The sequence below is a fragment of the Carassius carassius genome, chromosome 12, assembly GCF_963082965.1.
Source record: "Carassius carassius chromosome 12, fCarCar2.1, whole genome shotgun sequence".
Taxonomy (NCBI): domain Eukaryota; kingdom Metazoa; phylum Chordata; class Actinopteri; order Cypriniformes; family Cyprinidae; genus Carassius; species Carassius carassius.
This window is the reverse complement of record NC_081766.1, coordinates 19,271,937-19,299,767: the sequence shown is the minus strand read 5'-3', so window position 1 is coordinate 19,299,767 and position 27,831 is coordinate 19,271,937. Positions and strand designations below refer to the sequence as shown.

General features: G+C 37.6%; 1 protein-coding gene across 1 annotated transcript; it reads left to right on the top strand.

The window, feature by feature from the left end:
- The first annotated feature begins 789 nt into the window (after window positions 1-789).
- On the top strand, window positions 790-27,831 carry LOC132155051 (protein Niban 1-like). The gene is made up of 14 exons (XM_059563823.1): window positions 790-988; window positions 19,801-19,931; window positions 20,045-20,173; window positions 20,262-20,376; window positions 20,448-20,612; window positions 21,800-21,915; window positions 23,760-23,864; window positions 24,156-24,318; window positions 25,155-25,342; window positions 25,581-25,727; window positions 26,010-26,120; window positions 26,233-26,340; window positions 26,674-26,785; window positions 26,864-27,831. The coding sequence occupies exons 1-14, from the start codon at window positions 934-936 to the stop codon at window positions 27,829-27,831; spliced, it is 2,613 nt and encodes an 870-aa protein (XP_059419806.1). The 5' UTR covers window positions 790-933.

The window sequence follows — 27,831 nt, the reverse complement described above, 5'->3', positions numbered from 1 at the left end:
AGTAAATAGAGATAAAAAGTCTAAATAATGAGGTACTTATGATAAAAAAAAATATTATGACTAAGTCAAAATATGAGGTATGCCATAATTATGAGATAAAAAGTAAAAATGTTATGTCAGTATCAGGATTGTTATTATTATTATTAATTTTTTTTTTAATCTGGCAATGGGTTTCCAAACACAAAACACCATGGAGATTAAAATTTTCCAAGTACATTTACTGCAAAGTTTGCCTCTAGGGGGAGTAGAGTAATAACATAAGCGTCAGAGCCCTTATAACTTGTAAACTTATTTATTTGTGTGTTTATTCATTTATTTTGGTTATTTTTATATAGAATTCATCCTGAATAGCAACACACAAAATACATGTGTGAAACTTTGCGTCGACTCTTCTTTGTGCGCATCTTTTTTAATTATTATGAGTAATTCCAACCAGAGGACGCACCCCAGCTTTATTTTCTTCGTTTTGTACTTTGTAGACGATCCCTAGAATACATTGGCTGATTAAAACAAATATGAACTAAGTTCTGTTCTACATTATAATACTTTTTAAATGAACATTTGTCTGTCATATCTTGCCAGACGGTTAAAGGCCTATAACCTACTGCCTTCTTTATGTAAAAATTTTCAAAATAACTTTTTGTTGTTGCTGCGATAATAACTGTTTTTGAGGTGTTTATTAAATACATTAAGAAACCAAGCAGTTTAACGTCAATACAGTGCTGTATAGAATGGCCTGAGCTGAGACAGAGCTGAGAGGATAAAGCGGGCGGCGCTGCAGTTTGAGGAAGTCTGAGATGCTCGAGTCACAGTTTACTCGCGCTCGTCATTACCGTTATCTGACAGTCAAAATAGGCGCTGCGCTTCAAAACCGAACCGGACAAACGGGAAAACGCCTCCGCTCGAGACCGCCGCGACAAACCACTCTGCACAATGGGAGCATCCTCATCCAGTCTGTTGGACGAGAGTAAAATAAGCTACATACGAGGTAAACGAGCTTTCATTTGGCACTATAAAGTCTGTGGACCTAACGATTGCATCTTATGTCTAATGCTGAGACCAATAACCACTAAATTGTTATGTCATAATATCAGTTATTGCAGGCAACTGAATTCCAAGAATAACCTTACCCAATAATAACTTTACGAAACACATCAAACATGGGTTTGAGAACTACTGTAGTGCAGGAAATGTCATCCGTTTAGGTTACACAGTTGATGCAGAGTGCACACCCTCCCAAACCACACGCCCACCACACCTTTAACCCACTTATGAGCTGATCATCATGCAGTAGCTGTTTAATATTTCCATTTCCACATGACTAGTCACTGCTCTGCATTTACATAAATCAATGGGGCAGGTGTGACCTAATGGTTACAGAGTCAGACTTTTAACTCAAAAGTTAGGGGTTCGAGTCTCTGTATTGGCAGGTATTGTTGGGGGGGGGGACCCCAAACTGCTCCCTGGGTGCTGCTGCAAAAAATGGATGCCCACTGCTCCGGCGGTGTGTGTATGTTCACTACTCACTGCTGTGTGTGTGCTCCTGAATAAGTTAAATGCAGAGCTCATACTCAGAGCAGAACATACTTGGCTACACATCATGTCACACAAATCACGTCAAATAATGAACCTTGTTCATTTTGTGAACCTTGTTGTAATGATACAGGTTGTAATTAAAACAATAGTTTCCAAAAATGGAAATTTCCTAAAAGTTTATGTAGGCCATCCAAGATGTAGATGAGATTTTTCTTCAACTGAAAGAATTGGAGAAATTTAGCATTACATCACTTGTTTACAAGGTCCTTTGCAGTGAATGGGTGCCGTCAGAATAACAGCGGATAAAACCATGTCTACAAATGTTCAACATCTTGTGAGGAGAAAAGCTGCATGCTTGTAATAAACAAATTCAATTAACGTCATTAATGTTTTCAACATCAAACTGGCTACAATACGACTCCTCTAACCATAATATTGCATTCTCAAGTGAAAAAGTCGCCTTGTCTGATAAAAAGTTGTCTTGGATCATTTACAAAATAAACACTGATCAAGCATTATATACAAGTGAAAACAGTACTAAACATATATGTTGGTGGATGGACTTTTTCACTGGAAGAATTATGGGCTCGTATTTTGGCCAGAAGCAATGGTTTCCAGTTAAAACGGCTTAATGATTGATTTATTTCTTCATGGACTGGGTTCGTGTGCATTACTTGAGGATGATTGTGATGTTTTAATCAACTGTTTGAACTCTCATTCTGACAGCACCCATTCACTGCAGAATTATGTGTACTATTGGTGAGCAAGTGATGTAATGTTAAATTTCTTCATATCTTTTCTGATGAAGAAAATAAACTAATCCACATCTTGGTTAGCCTAAAGGTGTGTAAATTTGAGCAAATTTTCAGTTTTGGCTAAACTGTTCCTTTAATATCTAAGAAATATCATATAAACAACAGTTGTATTGTTCTAAATATCAGCATATTCTTTTTATTTTGGTGCAAATTTAGTAACTTAGGGCCTCCTTTATGTATAAGTGTCACTAACTACTATATGACATACAATGTCCTTATTGTGTACATGTCTATAAATATTTTTACATTGTACTTACATTTAAAAATACCTGCATGTAATTACAGCTCTGTAATCACATCTATAATTACACTGTTGACCCTACCTTAACTCAATATTAAACCTAACCATACCATAAATCCTGTCCCTAACCTGACCTGTATCCCACCCGAAAAGGGTTTTGCAATATACTGTAGCATGAACACAATAAACACTCTGTACCTGACAATTATTTGTGACCCTGGACCACAAAATCAGTCTTAAGTCGCTGGGGTATATTTTCAGCAATAGCCCAAAAAAAAAAAAACATTGTATAGGTCAAAATGATAGATTTTTCTTTTATGCCAAAAATCATCAGGATATTAAGTAAATCATGTTCCATGAAGATATTTTGTACATTTCCTACCGTAAATATATCAAAACGTAATTTTTGATTAGTACTATGCTTTGCTAAGAATTAATCTGGACAATATTAAAGGCGATTTTCTCAGTATTTTGATTGTTTTGCAAACTCAGATTCAAGATTTTCAAATAGTTGTATCTTGGCCAAATATTGTCCAATCCTAATAAACCATACATCAATTACTTAGCTTTCAGATGATGTATAAATCTCAGTTTCGAAAAGCTAACACTTAAGACTGGTTTTGTGGTCCAGGGTCACATATAAGTACGGTAGGTAAAGACAGTTAATATAAAGTGGGTCTTTCTAATGTGTCTGACATGGAGACTGTAATGTAAGTATTAACAAAATTTCCATTTCATATTCATATACAAGTATGCATTCCACTGCTCTTTTGCCACACTCTCACAATCACTGATATATTACCTTTGTGAATGCACTGAAGTGTGTATGTGATTTCACTGGAATGTCACACATTCTGAGCGCATATACTGCAGAGAATGGCTTTCCTTCCCCTGATGGGGAGCACAGCTGTTCCTGCATAATGGGGATTGTTTTGCTCTTATTTCATCTGGCCAGCAGTGAACAGAAAGTATTGAACCAGAGTGGAAACTCATTCCAACATTCACTTCTCTTTATTGTTCCATCTTTTCAGCTGAATATTTAGTCCCAATTTTTTGCTGACTTAAAGCATTATGAATGCTGGATAAAAAGGTTGCTGTTAAAGTTAAAGTAGTTTGCATGGGAGCTTTGGTTTATACGTTTAAAAGTGGATTTCAAGGGAGTGTAATTGAACGAACTGCACATAGTTGTTCTAGGAACTATAATGTCCCCAGTTGCAGTGATATTAAGGATGCCTAATACAGGTGGACTGATTAAAATATTATATTATGATCAAAGGAGTATGATAGACTAATTATAAAAACTGACATTGTGACATCACATTCATGTGGTTCAGCTAGTAAATTATTAGCAGAATAAGACTCTGGGTTATAAACTGAAACAGAAAGGGCTTCAGTCTTGGAGTGAATAGCTCCCTTGTGCTACAAAAACTCAAGTTATTTGCCACGTCCTCTTGGCTTTTTTGGGGGGGGCCCTGGCATGTATTTAGTCAGTGCTGTCCAATGTATACACATGCAAGTTAAATGAGGACTCCAGGATCACTCCAGGGTCTGTGCGATGTTAGAATGCTGTATGTTTGATAACATTAGTTTTTTGTTTCATAACAGTTCATTACATGGCATTAAACGGTCATCATTAAGATGAAAACTTATTGACATCAAGCAGTAAAGGGGTGTGGGCTGACGTAACAGATGGTAAAAATCTAAACAGCTCCAGCATAAAAGCTGCACAGAATGTGTCCTTAATTATGATGCGCTATTCCCCACTCCCTCCTCCACTCAACTCCTTAAACATGTCATGGATTTTGGCGCTATCTAGGATATATATATAAACTTTGTAAAAATTTAGTTGTAAGATATGTTTATAAGTTTTTTAATACATATATTTAAATGCATGTATAGTTATTTTTGCAGGTGCGTAATCATCAAATCAGTGCATCATTTTATTTGACCAGCTAACTTTACAGTTAGAATGGCATCCTACTAACCTTTAAAATTACATTCCATAATAAAGATAATTTATTAGTCACGTATATCAGAGATTTAGCACAGTACCACTTTGTTAAAACTTGAATGTTTGTGAACTGTGACTTCACCAGTTCACCAGATTAATAGATGACGTATTGCTGATGAAATGCAGTTGGAATCCAGTTTGTGTTGCTGTTAAGTCATCACATGAACTGATATTCAGATTATTTTCATAGAAAACCTTTTTTTTTTTAAGCTGACTAGGTTATAAGAAGATTTTTAGTCCACATTCAGTGACGGCACTACTTCAAGCATGATGGACTCAGTTTTAAGCCGCCGTCTGTGCCCACTGAGGTTTATGACACCTTGCTGAGGTGTCTTATTCAACTTGAGCAAATTCTTGTGAAAGGAATCATATGACTCAATCATTCTCTGTTCCTTGTCCCCTTGCTGTTATATTGGCAGCAGGTATTAGAAGATAATTATACAAATGTGTCCAAACACCTTGAAGATATGCAGATTGCCTTATCCTTGTCTCTATTAGAACACATTCCTATCACACAATGCAGAACGCTCCTCATAAATGAGCTACAGAACCTGCCAAGATTTGTTTAATTAAAAAAAAGAACAATAATAATATGAATAATAATAAATATTAAGATTCCACCAGTAAACACCAGATTTGCTTCACTTTTTTTGGGAGAGAAAAGTCAATGGTGCGTTCTTGTGAAAATTGAAATGTGGTTTCTGATGGCTTTCAAGTGGGTTGCTAGGGTGGTTTTGAGTAATTTCTAGGTTGTTTCTAGGTAATTTCCAGGGTGTGTGTGTGTGTGTGTGTTTTAAAGGTATTCTGTGTGTTTGCTGTGGTGTTGTTTGGTGAATGTCATAGGTTGCTTGGAGTGTTTTTTTTAATGCATTGCTTTGCTCTTTCTAGGGGGTTTCGGATGATTGAGAAGTGGCTTTTAGGGTGCTCTGGGTGTTTGCTAGGGCATGTCTAGATGATTGCTAGGGTGTTCTGTTGTTGTACTGTTACTATGGGGTTTCAGGTGATTGCTGGGGTGTTGCTGGGGTGTTCTATGTGGTTTTCACTGTGTTCTCGGCTAAGGCTTTGCAAGGTGATTTCTAGGGTGTGTGAGTTGTTTTTTAAGGGAGTTTACTTGGGTGTTGCTATGTGGTTGGTAAGGTGTTCTATGCGGATGCTAGGGTGTTTTAGGTAGTCTGTATAATGTTTGTTTGTGTGGTGTTAAAAGTGATTGCTCTGGTTGTTCTATGTGTTTTTAGGGTGTTTGCTAGGGTGTTACTAGGGCATTGCTAGGGTGAGGTAGCCATTTGTTAGGGTGTTCTGTGTGTTTGCTAGGATGATTCTTGGCTGGTCGGTAAGCTATTCTAGGTTCTATATGTTTTTTAGACTGTGGTCTAGTGGTTATTTATTGGTCCTTTTTATTGATAGTTACTGATAAATCAAAAGAGCCCACCCAAATCTTTGTGAAATTTTGGCTCAGATCCTTCCTTCAGTGTATATCTCAAAGAGTGTTATCGTCCACCAGGTGAAAATCATAAATTGTGCATACAGTGTGGAACAAGAGGTTTAAGAAGTTTTGAAAAACGTGTTTTTGGGTGTGTTTATGCTGTTGGGAAGAGTATCAGTCAGTGAATCATTTTAAAGTTGGGAGGAACAAGAGCTTCATTCTGGGACCTCATCCCAAACCTCCAGAGGAGAACAGCTCAACACTGAGAGATAGTTTAAAGGGAAAGTTCACCCAAAAATGAAAATTCTATCATAAATTACTCACCCTCATGGCGTTCCAAACCCGTAAGACCTTTGTTCATCCTCGGAACACAAATTAAGATCATTTTTTGATAAGATATTTCTTTCTGACCCCACATTTGTGTGTGTGCGTGTACTGTCTGTTTTCTTTTTTAATTTTAGTCAGAACCAGCTCCTGCGTCAGCAGCATCACACGCATGCGTTGAACACGCATTGAATACTGACACAGAAGATAGATTGAATAAAGTTGTTATTTTTGTCATTGTTAAATCTGTTATTAAATCTGATTTTGTATCGCAGATTTTCGCTGTGGCCTCAGACTTATATATATTACTTGAGTGATCAGCTTGCTACATTACAGTTTGGATTCACAACTTTTAATGGTTGAAACATCCTCCCTCACAAACCCACACTGACAGAATAATATAGCTCCTACAGGAACTTCTCACATTTGCCGAACCACATGCTATTTTTTTGTTTGGACTGGAGGGATAACAGAGAGAGAGAAAGAGAGCATTCCTATCTGATATGTTAGTTATGGAGCTGCCTGTCTCCCTCGTTGGGCGTTTCAGGCTACAGATCTTTTCAGCAAGCCAAGAGGTGATGGGAAAAGCAGGCTCTTCTCTGCTAGCCATCCAAACCACTGGACTTATAAGTCAACATCAACAAGAATAATAAAAGTGGTGTTGCCTGTAAAACATTATAAAGTGCTGTAAAACAAGACAATAAAGCATAATTAGCTGGCTGTCTACAAGTAGCTTGCATTAAAAGTTCCAAAAGGGGGTTTTCAAAGCAGTGCCAAAGAACCATTTTGGGTTCCCCAAAGAACTTTTCAGTGATCAGTTCTTAAAATAACAATTTTTTTTTCATCATAATGTAAAGAAAATTATTATAAACTAAAGAACTTTTCCAAGAAAAAAACAAAAGTTTCCTTTAATGTTAAAGATTTTTCATGGAACCATTAATGCCAGTAAAGAACATTTCTTTTTGAAGAGTAATGCGCTAGAAATATATCCTACATCTTTTAACTAGGATTATATTTACAGCTTTCAGAGATACTGGTACTGAAAAATGTTGTAGTTACATGGCACAGAGAAAGCAGCAGTTCAATGCAAACACTCAGTTTACTTATAAATTCTGCATCTTACTGTCATTTTTATAAATGTCATGTTTTGGCAGCATCTCAGGGTGTAGGACATTTTGAAATATGCTGATAGAGAAAACCCTTTTTCCAGTCCCATTGTGAGGACTGTTTATACAGGGAATGCAAAGCACTATTCTTTCCATTTTCAGTTTCAGAGGGTAGATTAAATCTTTGGCCTCAGCTGAGGTGTAAAGTTTATATTGAACCTTTCGTTTGGTTTCACAGCTGCCTCGGATGTTAGCAGCACAGTTATCAGGAAATGACATCACATATAACACATAAAATATAGATGCTTTATTCTTTTTCTCACTAAGCTTTGGGTTGCATGATTGAGTGTTTGATATGTTTTTTTTTAGAAACATTGTTTTTGTTGACCTCAAGGGATTTCACATCTTTCTTTCGCTCCGCTCTTTCCTGCATCAAGGGAACACGCATATGTAGGGCTAAGGATAAGGGACATATAAAACAACAAACTAAAGTCCCAGACACCATCCTCTGTCAGGATACCAGTGATCAGGGGAGAAACTGGAGACGGGGGCTATTTAAAAACTAGTTTGTGTGTGGGGAGATGAAGGAAGTTTAAGACCAAAGTTAAAGTACAGATGTGCAATAGTCTGCAAAACAGTTTGTATTTATGAATTGCACAGGGAGACACAGATCTGCTTAATTCATAATTGGACGTAATACATTTAACATGCTGTTCACCAGTGACCATCTGCCCCCTTATATGTTGTTGTCTATGTTGACATTGATATACATATAGTTTGGTGTCTGTAAGACTGTTTTTTTTTATTTCTTGCAAGAAATTAATACTTTTATTCAGCAACCATTAAATTGATCAAAAGTGAAATTAAAGGGATAATTCACCCAAAAAATAATTACACCCTCACGTTGTTCCAAACCTGCAAGTCCTTTGTTCATCTTCAAAACATAAATTAAGATATTTTTATGAAATCCAAGAGCTTTCTGACCCTGCATAGACAGCAACAGAACTGAAATGTTTTATGGACCCAGAAAGGTTAAAAGACATTGTTAAAATAATCCATATGACATCAGTGGTTCAACCAAAATGTTATGAAGCTGAAGGAAGGTCTTACAGGTTATGACAGAGTTTTCATTTTTGGGTGAACTATCCCTTTAAGACATTTGGAATGTTTCAAAAGATTTCCATTTCAATTAATTGAACTTTCTATTCATATAAATAAGTAAATAAAAATGAAAAAAAAAAAAAAAATCCTGAAAAGAATAAATGTTTATTAAGCATCAAATCAACACATCAGAAACGATTTCGGAAGGATCATGTGATACTGAAGACTGAAGTAATGATGCTGAAAATTCAGCTTTGCCATAAATAACATATAAATCAAATATAAATAAAACCTTGGTGAGCAAGAGACTTTTAAAAACATAAAAAAGCATACTGACCCCTAACGTTACTTTCCATTTTGAGTTTCAGATGGTAATTTAAATCATTATCACCATATGATTTCATGTTTTCCTTTGTCTTTGGAGTGATAAAAGCTGTTTGTGCATACAGAAGATCTGTAAATTTACAAACATTTAAAGTCTCAAACCCAAAGAGATATTCTTTATAAAAGTGAATGCACAGCCACGCCTTCCTAAAACGGCTCATTTGAACACGCCCCCACATGTCTATGTCACGATGTGGGAGGATTTGCATAACACCGCCCAAATGGTCACACAAAGAAAGAAGGCATAACTTATATTCTCGCTGTAGTATTGTTGCCACCGGCAGCATGTCGTGGAGACGCTGTGTTTTTCGTTGCAAAAGCTAAACTACATTGTTTGATCTTCCAAAAGAGGACACAACTAGAAATTAGTGGTAAAACTTTATTTACAACATTGTTCCAGAACAGTTCAACCCAAATATTCGAGTGTATGCATCATCGTATTTTACAGAGGAATGTTTCCTGAACCTGGTAAAGGGCGTAACTTTTCTGTCACATGCTTGTGGTATTCAACCAATCACAATGCGCTGGATAGCTGGCCAATCAGGGCAGGCCACGCTTTTCAGAAAGATGAGCTTTGTAAGAATCAACGCGTTTCAGAACGACGGGGCATAGAGAAGCAACATTAATGTACAGTATGTGGAAAATAATGTGTTTTTGAATTGTTTATACACATTGCATTACTCCAGATACACAAAATAATGATGTTTTAGCAACAGCATCATATGACCCCTTTAAACCTTCCGCTTGATGTCACAGCTGCCTCGAAAGTTAGCAGCCCTTGGGTTCACAGGAAGTGACCACTTCACAAATAACACATACTATTTAATAATATTACACAATATTACTGTTTAGTTCAAAGATTTTCATGTTGTCTTCTTAATGATTACAATTAGATAGTTTTCTTCTAGAAAGACAAAAATGTTCAGGTGGAGAAAAAAGCTTTTTTCAGGTTCAGGTTTTTCCACCTGAACATTTTTGTCTTTCTAGAAGAAAACTATCTAATTGTTAATATTACTGTTTTATCATAGTTTTGATCAAATTAATGTAGCCTTGGTGAGCATAAGTGACTTTTGTTAAAAATATTGTCATTACATATAGTATATAGTATAGAACCGTATATATACTACTGTTCAAAAGTAGTATATGTAGTGTGTGTATATAACTATAATAAATGATTCAGCTTTTTCTCTCTGGTTTCTTGATTTATCTGCATCAATATATCCTGCAATTACATTGGACCTGTAATAGGCACCAATTATATTTAGCTATACCAATTACCAAGAAAGGCCCACTGCCATACAGAGATACCACTATCACTGGTAGCTGTTTGAAATCTCAGTCCAGATGAAAGGATGCTGAGGACAAACATAAAGACTGTGTATTAATTTTTCCATAAAAAAGCTTCCTGGGATGTGTATTAGATACATCCTCATTTTAATACACTTTTGCTCTCTTGTACTGTTCCTCTTTGTGGTTTAAGCCTGTAGAAGATATAACTGGCAGTGGTCATTCTTAAAACCTTCAAAATTCAGTGGATTTAGACAGTGGCACAATATCAAAATGCTAAGTGCATTATTATTAGTACTGACTGCCAGTGCTAGTGTTGTGAACATGGTAAGAGTTGTGCTCTTATCACAAGTGTGAGTTAGTGTGGTGTGTGTGTCCTCACAGGAAACCACTTTTCATGTCTGTGCCCTCCTCAGAGCAGCTGTCTCTTCTCTAACTCACTTAATACAATTCAGCTCAAGTCAATCCAATTTTATTTGTAAAGCATCTTTAAAAACAACTTTACCCCTGAAAGTCCCTGAAATCTAATACTCTAATAACAATGAAAACTCCCTTAAACAAGGGGGTGGGGGTTACAAGGAGGAAAGAAATCTGCCTCAAATAAGCAAACTTTCAGAAATTCTGTTTTAAAATAACTGGTTTTAATTTTCCTTTTGTTCAAGAAGTTACAATACGTTTTCTAAAGATGGCAATTTCTCAGCATTTGAAATGTGACACACTGTGATCCAATAAGAAGTAAGCAACAGTAATAGTGTTAGTAGAGTAGATTATTTTGCAGTATTAAATGTAAGCTTGTTTGTGTTTTGATGTAGCTTGCCTATTGCTTATTTTGAGATGTAAACAATATATTGTGTTAATTCAGTTTTTTAAGGATGATGGCAAAAGTATTCTGTTTTTTTTTTTTTGCTTGTCCTTGTCGTTTTTGTATTTCTACTTTATATGCTAGTGGGTGATAAGAATCGATTATTGTGTTTGTATAATTTCATATTCAACTTTGCTCCCTTTTAACACAGGAATTGTCACTCCAAGAAAGACAGAGTGTGTATCTTCTTTTTAATTTAATTTAATTTAATTTAATTTAATTTAATTTAATTTAATTTAATTTAATTTAATTTAATTTAATTTAATTTAATTTAATTTAATTTAATTTAATTTAATGAGAGATTTATGTGAGGAACAGGGAGACTTTAATCCGATCAGATCACTGAACAGTCAGTTATGAATAAATCGTTCAGTCCAATTTTTTAACCGGATCAAATGGTTCAAATGAACAGGGAAGATTATCCGTGACTAATGATTTCTGTTACTTTCTCACACAACTCCACAATGATGACAAGATGCCAACAAGTTTTAGCAGATGAGATCAGCGATGGTTACATGTTTACATTGGCAAAATATCATTCAGGTAAATGTTCAACATTAAAAATGAATTTTCCTCAGGCTCTCACTGAATCTAGACTCCACAACATCCCTTTTTGTAATCCCAAATCAATTGTATGATATGAGTCATTATGGTGACCATAGCTGGACCATAAATCAGTTGTATTCTTTCATTTTCTAAAGACTTAGACACTGTTTTGCAAAGCAGTGGTAATGGTTAATATAGCATGTCTAATGTGCCCTGCAAATTACATATTATGTAGCTGCTGCCAGTGGATTCATACAGACAATCAAAATTTCGGACTATTTAGTCCTTGGCAGAAAAATGTTTTTCCAAGGAAAGTCAAAGAATATTTCCCATTAAAAACTTGGAAATTGGGATCCAAGCCCAAGAGCTGTTGCAAATAAAGTTTTGAATTTAGGTTGCTCAGTGGAAAAATGCTGATCTATGCCAAGTCATTTTGGCATTGCAGTCAAGTGGTAAAGATGGCTCAGTCTTTAGGAATGAGTCACAGACTTTCTCCTCCCTCGATAAAATGCATGATCTCACTGAATTAATTTGACACCCTTCAAGACTGTAGATATTGTGATATGTGTTATTTTACAGTAAAAACTTTTATTGTACTTTGGTCATGTCATCCATTCTTAGGGGCCGTTCACATATCGTGCCTAAAAAAGCGTGGAAAACGCTAGGAGCGCTGCTTTCTCCTTCTGCAAAGCGCTCGGGCAGAAGTGCTCCTGAGTCGTCTGCCGTTGCTAAGCAACAATAACGCGCTCTCTCCATGAAGACAGCGGAAATTTCAGCAAGGGATAAATGGATTTGCAGCACAAAAAATCGCTTTCAATAGAGATCGGGATCGTTGCGTCACGTTGCAATGCATTGTGGGAATCGCGGTACGGAAGTAGATGTACTGTATAGTACGCATTAGGTAATGTTGGTCATTTGGTCATTAATTTTGATTATTTTTGGGAAAATGGTTCAGTATTGCTGTATTGTGAACTGCTGTAATCGGTCTCATGATCGACGGGGCAAACGCCTCGTGAATCATATTAGTTTTCAACATTTTCCTAACGTTACTTGGAAAAAAAACACAAGGTGTCTGAAATCACCAAGAGGCATCAGATGGCTTGGGTCGCCGCTGTACGGAGGAAAACCATCACCTTCAATAATATTATAATACATAGTTATGATGAGACATGTTGTGTATTGTCTCTCTCTCTCTCTCTCTCTCTCTCTCTCTCTCTCACACACACACACACACACACACACACATTACGTTTTCTCTAGTTTTTGGCCAGTGAGTCAGTTTAGTGTCTGTATTTTTGTTTAAAAAATTTCTTTTGACCCAATCCTGAACTTATTTTGCTTTTTGATATTTTTGTGCTGACTGTATTTACAAATTTGAACAACTTGTTTAAAAAAATAAAATAAAAAAACTTGAACGAACTTCAAAATAGGAAGTTAAGCGTCTTGTTTTGGTAAACGGTGGGTTGTGTCTGAGGTGAATGTTCGTCAATATTATACCAGATTACAGAACAACCGGATGAAAACAGTGGATATATGATAGGTGAGTAATTACTCCTGAAGTGTAACAAACCCGCATAGACAAGCTTCATAGCTCGCAGAATATGAGAAGTGTGTGTGTGTGTGTGTGTCACCACCGATGCTTGGTTAATGTTAACATTTCCTTAGTGAGAACGATTGTTTTCTCCACGTTTAATTTGCAGATCCATTTGTGAACTGCAGGTGAGCCTCCAGTGACTTTAAATTTTTTAATTGATCGGAGGTGTAAGCGCTCACTCCACAGACCTGGTAGGAGAAATTATCAGGGAAACTGAGGCTTGGTAAACTTTCATGTGTTCATAGGGATCGATTCCGCCTACAACCTCTTTTTTTTTTTAAGTAGCGTTGTTTGGCTTCATTATTAAGTTTGTCCGTATAGGTATAGGCAACTTTTTTTGTCACGTTCTATAACTTTTTCTGGAGACCTGCTATTATCTTATTACAAACCGGCTTTGCGTTGCCTCTAAAATGGCCGCCGTTACCCACAATGCACCATTCCATGACATCTACGCCCGAGCTCTATAGCTCTGCTATTAAATTTATTTCAAAATGCTAGTATTAATTATTCAATCTGTGCATTTCATTTATTACTTGTAAAAAAGATGGCTAATCTATTCAATTATTATTATTTATTTATTTACCTATTACAATTAATTTGAGATCTCTTGGGGTCCTAACAGAGACCCGATTTCGAGGGAGAACCTGATTTGTCACAAATAAGAAATGAGAAGCACCCAAAGTGACAAAAAACAGGGATTATAATAGCCATTATCGTGAATATCAAACAATATCAAATATACAACTAAATTATCCACAGTCCGTTGGCAGTGGCTGTATCCAGATATTAATAAACTAGTGCACTTGAAGAAGTAAATGAAAACGAGTGAGCAAAATCCTGTGAAGGTCTGGTCTGAGGAAGGACTATCAGACTTTCACTGCCTGTGTATTCACTTTAAGTGTACTAATAAATGTATAATATGACTGAAAACACTGTGGTTGTCCCTTCAAGTCGTGCATAACATTAGTGTAATAGGTCGATTTCGAACATAGCTTTAGGCTTAGGCGTTTAAGGCCTCTATCGCGAAAGGACACATGCACACGGTGTAAGTTACACAAATGTTCAGAAACAAGAACATTTCGATTACTTTGTTCTAAACTTGAAAGTATTAACTAACATTAACAGCAAACCTTGTGATAATTAGTATTTGGCTAACGTTAACTGTCTAACGTTAACGTTAGAATGTTGTGTTACAAACTACTATCAAACTCACCACCGATTATTTAACGTTAACGTTAGTGGTAACATTAAAACGAATATCTTCCCATTTGGGGTGAAACTTGTAGAAATACACATCTATAAGATATTGAATAAAATTGTATATCTCACCTGACTGGTTCTTGTTGGTCTTGCTCATCCTCAAAGGCTCAGAAAATGAATTGGAAAATGAGTGCGGGCTGACGGTTTAGCACGTCCTGATTTTGCTGAGTTAGATGTGTTCCTAGGTCAACATATTTTGTTGACCCTGGAACAACATTTTACTCCAAAAAATGAATTCTTGACCATATCTCTACACCTTAACCATGAGTTATCCCTAAAATCAGAGGAAATGATAGATGAATGACACTGATGTACAAGCACCAAACAGAGATTTTAAGCGTAAACTTCACAAAATCTATAAACTGGTTCTTCAAATCTGATTGGTTAATCAAAATGTTGTTCCAGGGACAACAAAGATGTTGTCCCAGGAACATGTCTCACTTGGTAAAATCAGGTTCTGCGATGGTTTAGATGACTGGTTGCCAGGTATATCCCGTGCGTTTCCGCTCTTTATGTAATTAGTGTGTTTAATAGAAAGCAAAATAATAATAATAAAAAAATATAATGGGAATTGATTTTATCTATTTACCTAGCCTATATTATTGACATCTACATCTCTACAACTACCTCCCACCCACAAAATTGTTGTCTATAATTTATGAGATTAGTTGGTTTTGTGTCAAAATATGGCAACCATAAAGATACACAATTAAAAAACACCCACATAAAACATTAAACTTTTTTTTCACTATATGCTAAATGCCTTAATATATGTGTTACCTCCTAAATTATGTATTATAAAATTCATTATAAATAAATATATAATTAATAAATAAAATTTATTGTCTGTTGGATTATTACTGTCATAAATTTAACAGTAATATAAGGATTACTGTAATTATTTTCCCACTCTATTGTTTTTTTCAAAGAATAGCATAAATTGACAACAACTGTCCTGTAAATAGTTTCTAAGACAAAGCTGGAAATACAGCAAAAATACTGCAAAAGTTATAAAATTGACAGCAACTTACTGTGAACTGTTTCTACAGTAAGCTTTCTCTGATAATACAGCAATAATACTGTGAAAACAACAGAAATCGTTTACAGTGTATACTACACTTAATATTCATAAAAATATGGCTTAATCTTGATCTCGATGGGTCTAGTCTTGATCTGGATCTGGTTCCTGAATTGTTAAGTCTTGTCTGGATTTGGGTCTTGAAGGGTCTAGTCTTGATCTGGATCTCGATGGGTCTAGTCTTGGTCTGGATCTGGTTCCTGAAGTGTCAAGTCTGGTCTTGATCTGGATCTCGATGGGTCTAGTTTTAATCTGGATCTGGTTCCTGAATTGTTAAATCTTGTCTGGATTCGGTTCTTGAAGGGTCTAGTCTTGATCTGGATCTCGGTGGGTCTAGTCTTGGTCTGGATCTGGTTCCTGTATTGTTAAATCTTGTCTGGATCTGGGTCTTGAAGGGTCTAGTCTTGGTCTGAATCTTGGTCTCAAGGGGTTAAATCATTGTTCTTGGTAGGGCTGGGCGATATGGACAAAAAGTCATATCCCGATATATTTAGGCTGAATATCGATATACGATATATATCCCGATATTTTTTCCGCAAAGTGAGAGCAAATGTTCTGTCAAAGCCAAATATGACGTCACAAGTAGTTTTATTGAAACCGGCCATTTCAGTGAACAGTTGCAAAATCAACTGAATAAATAGTAAACAGGTTTCTTCACCTGGTTCATAATTAAATGCTCAGCTGTTCAAATAACAATAAAATTAAAAAAAATAAAATAATAATACTGTATAACAATAGGACAGGAGTACCTTTTTTGAAATCAAAGCTCCATAAGGTGCACATTTAAATAAAAAAAATATCTTAAAAATAGCCTATAAAATAGGCTATTAAAATAGGCCAATCTTTTTCCTAAATAAATATATTTAAATGAGAAAAGTACAATATAAATTTTTTTTAGTTTTACAACTATAATGGCTTATTAAAATCAAAACAGATTTTATTCTCCTTTCTAACAAATCCACAGATGCAAATAACGAACATCACAAAAGAATATGACAAACCCTAGTAACTTAAGGGCAGCATTTACATATAAAGAAAGAACAAAAAGTGATCAGTTTAAGAACATTTTTTTTAAACATCAGCCTGAGGTTACCTTTTCCTTTTTGTTAACTCAATTTCTTATCTGAACAGTCTCAACCAGTTGCATAAGAAACAGATTATCAACTCAATAAACATTTCCCCCTCTTTTTTTACTTTGATAAACAGTAATGCTGTCTTGAGGTAGACATTAGAAGACAGACAAGCGTATCCTCCTTCGTTTAAAGATTTTGTGCGAGAAACACCAGCCTGTCAACAGCATCCGGCTTCAGAGATGCTCTGTGGCAGGTCACGATATTGCCACTACAGCTGAAAACCCTTTCGGAGGGTGAACTGGTAGCTGGTACCAAGAGATACTTTTTTGCCAGGTGGCTCAGAGATGGAAAGAAAACTTCATGATCCTTCCACCACTTGAGAGGATCAGTGTCACTCTCCACACTTGCGGACTGCAAGTAACTTGACAGTTCATTTTCAATAGCCTCCCTCTTGGTTGGTGCAGTGGTGGTGGCTGTGCGCTTCTTGAAGAAGCTTGCCAGTCTCTTAGCTTTTGGTGCTACTGCTGCTTCTCCATCTGCAGGCTCAGACACAGTGGGCACACATAGGCAAGGCGGTTGACAGCTGCTCTGATCAGCCAGTAGCGTCTCCACCTCCAAGACAGCTCTGTGCTTTAATGCATCGACTTTTTCACTTGGGATGTAGGTGGCCCTGAACCGAGGATCCACAAATGACGCCATCTCCAAAAGGTCAGTAGTGGCTGGGTCAGAATATTTGCTGTTGAGGTACTCAACAATGCTGGTCTTGATCGATTTACAAAGCTCGCTATCACCCTCTTCACATGCCAGGAGACTTTCGTTAAAAAGGTGCAGCACAGGTTTCACATATGATAGAGTGACGTACTCCTCACCTGATAAAGCATCAGTAAAGTCCTGGAGAGGTTTCAGGACCTTTTGGACTGCTTCTAGGACCTCTAAGTCCTGCCAGGTAGGGACAAGATGCCTGGTCTTTTTGTCATTAGACAGGACTTTGGCCAGTGCTCCTTCCTGCTCCAGGACTCTCTCTATCATCTGCTGCCTGGATCCCCAGCGTGTGGCAGACTCGGTTATGAGTTGGTGACTTGGCAGACCCAGCTGAATCTGGACTTCAGCAAGATGTCTCCTTTTCTTCCAGCTGTACGAAAAACAGCTTACAATTCTTTTGCACAAAGAAATGGCCCGGGTGACACGCTTGTCATTCATGCCATGTCCTGTCAGAATCATAAATAACTATTAAACAAATGTGCTTATGCGAGAAATTTGACTCTGGTTTCACTTTAACACATTCATACAACTAATCCAAAATCAAGCTTTAGAAATATTCTACATTAATATTATTTTCTTGTTTCATAGTTTATTTTTTTAATCAACACCAGTACTAATCATAAATATCAAATATTATATTTTTTTCTGAATTTTAATCATGTAAGTGATTTTTATGTATTATTATTTTTGTATAATTTATAAATGATGACTCTACTGTATGTACATTTACTCGTGTTCCGTTCTTGTTGTTGTTCTTAGTATTTAATATTAATGCTATTTTTTAATGCTACTTCATATTTCTACTCCACTAAAAACTCCACAATGTCTAGGCATATGTGTCAACATTAGTTTCTAGTTACTTTGCAGTTTGCTATTTTCAATCCAGAGAAAAAACTATAGTCTATCATAATAGCTAAATATATATGTTACCTTGATGATAACAACAGGCTAACCAGCATTTTAAAGTCATAATTACCTCACCTTTACCAGCTGTAACATTAAAGTGGTAAATACATCAATGCATCACTAATTCTTATCCAATAACGGAAACCTAATAAAAATGGTTCTGAAATCTACCATTCTGTTTTCATCTCCCAGTCTTGAATGGAGTGAACTGTCATGCTCATGTAAGGCTCACACGTCCTGCTCGACCACATATCGCTGGTCAACGCAAAATGGGTCACGTTAGCGAGCCGGTCAGCAAGGCTCTGTCTGATTTCAGTGTACATTTGTGGCAGTGCTTCTCGTGCAAAGTAGTTGCGACTGGGAAGCTCATATCTCGGGTCCATAGTTTTCAGTAGCTTTTGGAATCCGATTTGTGCCACAGTTGCAACGGGGACCATATCTTTAGCAATGTGGTAGGACACCGCTTTAGTTATATTACACCACTTGACACTTTTCTTTTCATAAGGCACATTGCGGGAAAATTAAGTTTGCAGTGAGCTTTGTTTCGGGGCTGGAGCTTTTTCGGGTTGTCGATGGCTTGCGGCTGGGGCTTCTGCAGCGCGCAGTTTCAAAGACTCTTCGTACTGCAGTTTGTGCCACTGTTTTAGGTGGTGAAAAAGATTTGTAGTGCTTCCACCCCTGGCTGGAACTTGTTTATTGCACTCCCTACAAATAACGTGATGTTGTTGCTCATCTGATACTTTGAATCCGAACCATCTCCAAATTACTGAGCCACTGCTTTTTCTTTTACTAACCAATTCCTCTGTGCGCTCCGCAGACGTAGTTGCTTCCTCCATGTTTGTTGAAGAGTGGCTCTGTGCCTGCACCCCCCCGCGCTGGCGCGGGGAGCAGCACAAATTTGAACTATATCGATTTATGCGATATGGGCTAATTCCATATCGCGTCTAAAAATATATCGATATATTTTTTATATCGATATATCGCCCAGCCCTAGTTCTTGGTTTTGGAAAGTCTGGTCTTGACAACACCTCTGTACTAAATTTAAATATTTGTAACTAAACATTTTTCATGAGAAAATCACAGTTAATTATTTTTAAAAAATATATGGTAACACTTTATTTTAAGGCGTCCTTGTTATACATGGTCTATGTACTTATAATTATAATAACAAATAATTATGCATAATTACATGTAAGTAACCCTAAGCCAAATCCTAACCATATAGTAAGCACATGTAGTTGATTAATATTACTCAGCACTTAAATGTATAATTACACTTTAACAAGGACACCATAAAAGAAAGTTTAACCATTTACCTTAAATGCAATATCAAATAACACACTACAGCTCAAAAATAGTTCTTAATTTGTGCTTTAGTATGATAGTCAATCCATAAAAATAAGTGTTTAGGTACATCACGAGTGCACATTCAATGCAGTTAAGCATATTTCTTTTTTACAAGGATAATCTGATCTTTCATGTGTTGTGCAGGCCGGACAGAGGCTGAGCTGAAGAACTTTAGTCCTCATTACAGACGGCAAAGCTGTGTCGCCTTCTTTTGCCACCTGAAGGATGAGGTGGAGCAGCACAGAGCAGGACAGGCCCAGCTCCTCAAACAGAAGGTGAAAGCATAGCTATCTGACACTGAGTACATCAACTTAAGTGATGATTTTTGTGCAATCTCACTTACATTATTTACTCTCACTGACACTAGTACTGTATGTTTCACTTCTAGGAGCCTCTGCAGGCCTCAGAGGTCCTGTACACGGACAACGTGCTTTACTTTGATGACAACAGAAAGTGGAGAGAGAGATTTGTTGTGGTCCGTGCCGACTATAGCTTGGAGCTACATGATAACCAGGAGGTTTTAAGTTATCTTCGATCATTTACACATAAAAGGCACTTTTTCTGACAGAACATTCTCATGATGCTGTAATATTTTATGCATCTAGTCATATACAAAGGGAACCCCTGCCCGCCACAAACTCCTGCCAACAGGGGGCACCGTGTTGACCTTAGAGGAGAAATACACTGCTTTCGTAGACAAGGCCTTTCCTGATCCTAATGGTGAGTATTTGTCTGGTTCTCCATCCTGATCTCTCTCTTCTCGTTGGAATGAGTGTTTGTGTGTCATTCAGGTTCTAAGGAAGAGCCCTCCGTTCCTGTGGTGGCAGTTCCCGCTCCATTTCCTGTGTACCTGAGTCTACCTTACAGGCGAGACTCGTACTTCTGTTTCCAGCAGGAGGAGAAGCGTGCCTGCTTCGTCTCAATCCTGAACGACTGCATTCGACATCAGAACCAAGGTACCAGATCACCACTGCCTCGGTCTCAGAGTGCACTTTTGACTTGGCATTTGTAGTCTATGATCAAATTTGTGAATTATACCCCAAGGGGAAAGATTCCTACAGAATTTCTGTTTGCTCAGTTTGAAAGTACTTCTTGAATCTGTTCTGACTAATTCTTTGTATGGCCAACCAAAAGCAACACGCTATATTACAGTAGTGAGGCTGATGAGAGGATACCTCAAGCTGCATCTGGCAACCTCTGCTCTTGCATCAGTTTACTACTGTTTTTCTGTGGTGGTCATGGTGATACACTAATAATATCCAGAATTGCAATGCTCTCTTCCTGTGTACTCGCTGCTTAGCGGTTACACTGCCTCTGCAGAGCCTTATGTGTGCAATAATCTTCTACTTCGTCACACAACTGCAAAAGACTCCACTTTCACATCTTCATGGTTCATGTAGTGGGTGAGAGGAGAGATAACCACTACACAAAGCAAAATCAAACTGATGTAAAGACCATTTTTACAATAAACATAACTGTACTCTGCTTTCATCTGCTATTGTAATTCAGATTATAAAAGACTTCGAAATAAGTCTAACAATTGAAGGTAGGCCTATCATTCCTGTTTGGGATGAGATACACACCAAAGTTTACTTGGTAACACTTTATTGTAAGGACCAATTCTTCTGCTTATTGGCATTTATATTACTAGCATATTGGCTGCTTATAAGTACTTATGAAGCACATATTAATGACATAGTGAATATGTGTTCTCTATTCTAAAGTGTTACTGTTTACTTCTGGGTTAAGGGTCAAATCATAAACCCTTATTGGGAGAAATAATCAATTATAAATTGATATCAGAAATATCAATACAGTAAATCTTGGTCAAATGAATTAGCATAAGTATAGGCCAGATAGACTTTAGTTTAGACTTTTCTGTATACTTTTCTTTATTTTAGAAGTAAAATGAAAGTGTAATCTCTTTTTATTTGTAGTTTAAATTAAGTATACTAATAGTTGAATAAGTGTCTTTTTTTGAAAGGGTATTCTTTTGAAGTTAGTTTATTTTATCTACAAACAAGATAAAAGTAGCTATTTAGAATGACACTATCTTAAAATATGTCAATAATAAATAATATATATATATATAATAATCTAAAACTATTAGAGCTATTCTCTTCCCTCTGTTATGTCTCTGCAGATTATCTGAAGAGCATGGAATGTGAGGTGCAGGCTTTCCTAAAGGCCATTCATTTTTACAGGCAGGAGAAGGGTCACTATGAATCATGGGATATGCTGGTGGGCACTGACTGTCAGGTGGGCCTCCTGGTCTCCATATTACTCACAAGCATGTTTTGAATGAGTTTCCAGAAAAGCAGAGTCCACTTGTTTTGAATGTACCAGATGAGTCATGATGAAGTGTAACGGAGTAATGCACTGTGATTAACACAGGCATCAGACTGTGGTCAGCAGGCTGCTGGAGTCGGGACAGAGCTGCCGCTCAGGGATTTAGGAGGGTCATGCTGATAACATCCTCAATGGACTGTCATTTCATGCTTGACTGAAAGTTTTAAATGCATGCTTTTGTAACCAACATTTAAAATATGTTAGATAAATTATAAATAGGCAGAATTATTGAAATGATAATTTAATATTTAAAAATTTACATATTTTATTTAATAACTTGTTTAATAAGGTGATACTACAGAAGGACATGATCATCAGAAAAAAATAAGACAAATGTTATTGCTATAGGAAAAATGTTATTTCAATATTTTTGCGTTCCCCTAAGAAACTTAGTACTCGCTCACAAAACGTTTGTTTACTCATTACCTTTCTCATTGTCGTTGATTTGAAGCAAAAGCAAAGGAACTTATAAGTTACATTACTTTAATAAAGCAATTGAAACACTTTAAAAATTTTTAAATAGGGTTATTGTAACCTAATACTTTTTTCCAAAGTAAAAAAAAAGTGACGTGACATACAGCCAAGTATGGTGACCCATACTCAGAATTTGTGCTCTGCATTTAACCCATCCGAAGTGCACACACACAGCAGTGAACACACACACACACCGTGAACACACACCCGGAGCAGTGGGCAGCCATTTATGCTGCGGCGCCCGGGGAGCAGTTGGGGGTTCAGTGCCTTGCTCAAGGGCACCTCAGTCGTGGTATTGCCAGCCTGAGTCTCGAACCCACAACCCTAGGGTTAGGAGTCAAACTCTAACCACTAGGCCACGACTTCCCTAACCTTCTTAACACTGCCTTTAAATTAGCACGCACTTTTGTGTTCCCTCAAGAAACTTTGCATTGCCTCGCAAAACTCTTGCATAACTTCCCTAGTGAGCACCACAAAATATTGATGTGTTGTTCCTTACAAAAATTCAGACCAAAGCTCCTGTTGTTATAAATCTTTAGATCACATCAGGGTCTTTCACAGGATGTCCTGTAGCTAGCTACTTAAGGAAACACCTCTGCCTTCCTTTAACTATTGTTAAGTCTAATTTTGAATGCTAATTTAGTGGACAAGGTGTTGTTGTTTAAGAAAACTGAATACAGGCACAAAAAAAACTATTTTACAATTAGTCACTATCACAAAACAAACCCTGACAAGTTAATGAGGTAATGTACTTAATGTTCATCTTCTTAACAAATAAATAAATAACATATTGTTACATAAATTATGATATTATATCACGCCACCATTCATCTTGATCATTATTAATAAGAATAAATGTTTCTTGAGCACAAAAAAAAAAAAATCAGCATATTACAAATGATTTCTTACTGTAAAAAAATGTAGCCTTGAGCACAAGACACTTCGTTCAGACACATTACAAAATCAAATACTCAAACTTTTGAATGGTATTGTATAATACTGTATAAAATAGTGTATATACTGTTTATTATTATATCATAAAAAAACAGTTTGGTCAGTTATTTAGCTGTCATTTTACAAATATGGCATAATAACGGACTCAACTGCCACGTCTGTGTGTGGTGGTTCTGTCTGTTGAAGACTGCTTTATTGCTATGACATTACAACAACTCAGTGATTCAACACTGCTGTTCCTCCATGAGTCAGTGCCATGTGGGTGTTTTGGGTCTTGACTCAGTCTGGTATCATCTTCAGTAGTGACTCCCTCTGCCTCTCTGCAGGTGCTGGCTAACCTAGTGATGGAGGAGCTGCTGCCATCACTGCAGACCGAGCTGTTGCCCAAGCTGAAGGGAAAGAAGCCGGAGAGGAAGAGGGTGTGGTTTGTGGTCAGTGAGATCAGCCTCTGCTCCTCCTGTTTATTCTTAGAACTTTGACACGTTGTGTGTTAAATGTCACACTCAGGCAACAATTTTGCTGGTCCATTCTGTATAATAATTTATACCATGAAAAATAATTCTCTTTCATGGCCTGTGCCAGTTGGAAAAGGCCACTGCTCTAAAAAGGGACTATTAGGCAACAACAAAACAAAGGCAGCTCTATGTTCATGATGAAGTGGGTTTATGATGGCCATATTTAAGGTGTGAATGTGTTTTCTATTTTTTTCCTTGCGTGGTTAGACTGTGGAAGCGACGTACGAGCTTGTTCATGAGCAACTGCGAGAAGGTTTGGAGAGTTTGAAGAACGAGTGCAGAGAAGCCACCAAACAGCAGGAGGCACTCATTCGCTCAGACATGGACCAGATCATCAACTCGCAAACATTCCTGGAAACTAAACTGCAAGGTACGAGCAGAAAGTCATAGAGCAGATTTATTTATTTAAAGAATCTTACCAACACCAAACTTTTGACTCGGATAATTACCGTATTTTTCGGACTATAAGTCGCACCTAAGTATAAGTCGCATCAGTCCAAAAAATAAGTCATGACGAGGAAAAAAACATATATAAGTCACACCGGACTATAAGTCGCATTTATTTAGAACCAAGAACCAAGAGAAAACATTACTGTCTACAGCCACGAGAGGGCGCTCTGTCTTCAGTGGTAGACTACAGGAGCACTGAGCAGTATAGAGTTTCTATGCAGCATTTTTTCTCTTGGTTCATGTCAAATTAATTTTGATAAATAAGTCGCACCTGACTTAAGTCGCAGGACCAACCAAACTATGAAAAAAGTGCGACTTATAGTCCGGAAAATACGGTAAAAAACAAACAAACATATTAACTCAAAGCATTTCAAGTGAAAGCAGACTTAGGGGGAATAATATCATTGCTTTATTATTTATCAGTTTTATTGAATAATATTCTCCTTTATATGCTACTTATTCTTTTTGATGTTATGAATAATATGTTTAAAACTAATCTAGAGAGTGGTAACTACATTACAATTTTGTGAAATGAGTAAAATCTTTTCTAAATTATTCAACTAATGAACTCGGACTTCTTTACCATGATAAAATCTTGTTTAATGGCCACCAGTGGGAGTGGAAGCATATGGCCAAATTAAATATAATTACAATTTTATTAATATATTGAAATATTCTTATGCATGTAAATGTAGTAAATGAGACATACCAAATATTTTTGGTTGGTATTTTGACTCACTTTCTGTCTGTGTTAAGCTCTTGTATCAGAGCCAGCCGTGAAATACTGTTCAGAGAGCGTGGCTCCATACCTGACCTCAATCCTGGAGGAGCTGATGGGTCCGATCAGCGCAGGCTTCCAGGCCATGAGGCTGCTGTTGGAGGACGAGCTGACCCGAATCTGCAAGGATTTCCCTCAGGGGGGAGTCACGGATGAACTTCAGAGTGTAAGAGAGTGCAGGACATTTACAAATAATACAACACTCTGCCACATGTGCTTAAATTGAATATTTATCATGTAGCCAAGGCTACATTGCACAACCCTTGAAGCAAATCAGGTTTTCCCTTTGAGAGCAAAGTGAAGTGTTGGACAGCAGAGCTGACGTAATTAAATCATGTTGGAACAAGGATCATCTGAACTCAGACTGCCTTGAGGTCTCATGAGTCATGTCTGTCCGTTTGCAGGCTTTGCAGCAGCTGGGACGTGACCGGATGGAGGACTGTTACCAGCACGTGAACGTCCTGAAGGAACAGCTCCAGGAACTCCACAACCGCTTCAAGTTCTCCAACTCGACACGAGTAGTTCACGGCACCCAGAGTCAAATGCAGCAGGTGGGCGTCATCTGCAGCTTTTAGAGTGACTGGGCGTTGGTAGGCTTTTAGACGCTTTATGTAATGAAATAGTTCATCTGGCCTTCTGACTCAAGTGTAATTGCATCTTTTTCAGAACTTAGAAATTACTCCTGGAATCATAAATGTCATATAGACTGCTCCACCAAAAATGAAGTCAATGGAGAGAATTGCCTCATCTTGTCATGAACTTTGGTTCCCTCTACAGGTCAAGGGAATATAAATGAACTGAGGCATGCCTGTTGTTTCTTCCACTCTTTTTAGTTGATGGAGAATGCCGTGCACACATTTGAGCTCCTGCTTCAGTCTGCCTTAAAGGATAAACCTGACAAACAGGCCTCAGTCACGGAGAAAGCCAAGCTCCGTGTTCTCAAGGTTGGCTTTGCCCACATTTACAAAGCGTAGACATTAAGCAGTACACCATCTTAACATTAGAATAATTCGAATAAATGTGACATAATCATTATGGAAACATTTGCTTTTTTAGCAATTTGACTATGACAGCAGCACAATAAGGAAGAAGATTTTCCAGGAGGCCCTGGTTGACATCACTCTGCCAGCCATCAAGAGAAACCTGGCGCCTGCCTGCAAAACTGTAAGCACTATTCAGTTTTCTTTTGGAAACTACAGTTATTCTATCAAGCTCTGTTTCTTATTAAATGAATGACTTCATTAACTAAAAAGAACCAACCAATTAAAGTCAATTAGTAAACTTTTACTGCACTGTAAACACTATTATTAAACTCTTTCAGGCTACTTTTATATGGTATTCTGTCCACGTTTGGGTTTCTGTCCTTGCTGAGAGTATTATGATGTGTTTGTGCCTGTTAATGCATTTGGTAATGTTCAGCCTGTCATGATTTAGTTAGATCTTATTGCACAAATGTAGTGGAGAAAATTTGTGTGAAACTTTTTTCTCTTTTTGCAGGAGCTTCAGAATTTCGAACAGTTCGTCTTTGCTGATTACACAAACTTCGTTCAAGTGGAGAATGTCTATGAGAACATACTGCTCAACCTTCTGAATAATGAAGTTAACAAAGGTACAGTAAACCTTTTTAGCTGTTTGTTTTTGAGTGTTTGAGACACATAACTTATTCGTCTATGTTTTTGCTGCACAGTGGTGAAGGAGGCAGCCAGTCTGAAGAAGAACAACCTGTTTGCTGACAGTACTGACCTGCAGTGTGTTAGTCAAAGCAGCCTGGCTGACAGCCGCACGCCGCCCCTCTCTGCCCCCTCCAGCCCACCACGAAGACCAGCCTCTGTGACTCTCTCTCTACAAGCAGAGCAGAAGATCACCTCTCGATCAGGAGGATCCGTCAGTGAAGACACCCCTCAGATACATGATGCTTCAGTCATTCCCACAGTGACGATTACAGTGTCTTCTCCAGAATCTGTGGAACCTGCATCACCATTACATGTTTCTGAAACAACTCAACCAGATGTCCCACCAACATCACCCATTCCAGAGGTCTCAGAGACTGACGTTTCCTCAACCAAACCAGAAACCACCTCCACTGCAGAAGATTCATCTGCTTCACAACCAGAGACACCTTCTATGACAGCGAAGGATGAAGTTACAGAGGGATCGTCGGTTAGTACAGACCGAGCAGTCTATCTCAACTCAACAGCTGAAGAAACTCTCGTTTCTCCCGTTATCGCCTCTGAAACTCTACATTTGGAAGCAGATGAAGAAAGTGAAGGCGCAAGTCCTCCTAAATCTGAAGTCGAAGAGGAATGTGTCCATGTTGTCCAACCTGACGTTAACACTGAAGTTCTCCCAGACGTATGTGTTGAAGACAATGCTGTGGATAACAAGGCGTGTGAGGGAGCGCCTTCTAGTGATGAGGATAGAAACGAAACGCAAGATGGTCCTGCCCTGGATGCTTCTCCTCCTCTAGACTCAGTTCCAGAGGGTCCGGCAGGGGTCGCTGTTGTTTTAACATCAGAGCCGGGGAACCAGAGCGGCGCTGAGAGCACGGATTCACCGGAGGAGACCGCGGACAGTGTGCAGGCTATCAGAGATCTCATCATGGAGGTCATCGAGGTGGAGGACACAGTGAGACCTTGTACTGAAAACAAGCCTTAA

Excerpts from the sequence above, each read along its gene's own strand:
- LOC132155051 (XM_059563823.1), top strand. The coding sequence starts at position 934 with ATGGGAGCATCCTCATCCAGTCTGTTGGACGAGAGTAAAATAAGCTAC. Across the intron at positions 23,865-24,155 it reads GGAAGAGGGTGTGGTTTGTG|ACTGTGGAAGCGACGTACGA; the intron begins GTCAGTGAGATC and ends TTGCGTGGTTAG. Across the intron at positions 26,786-26,863 it reads GAATAATGAAGTTAACAAAG|TGGTGAAGGAGGCAGCCAGT; the intron begins GTACAGTAAACC and ends TTTGCTGCACAG.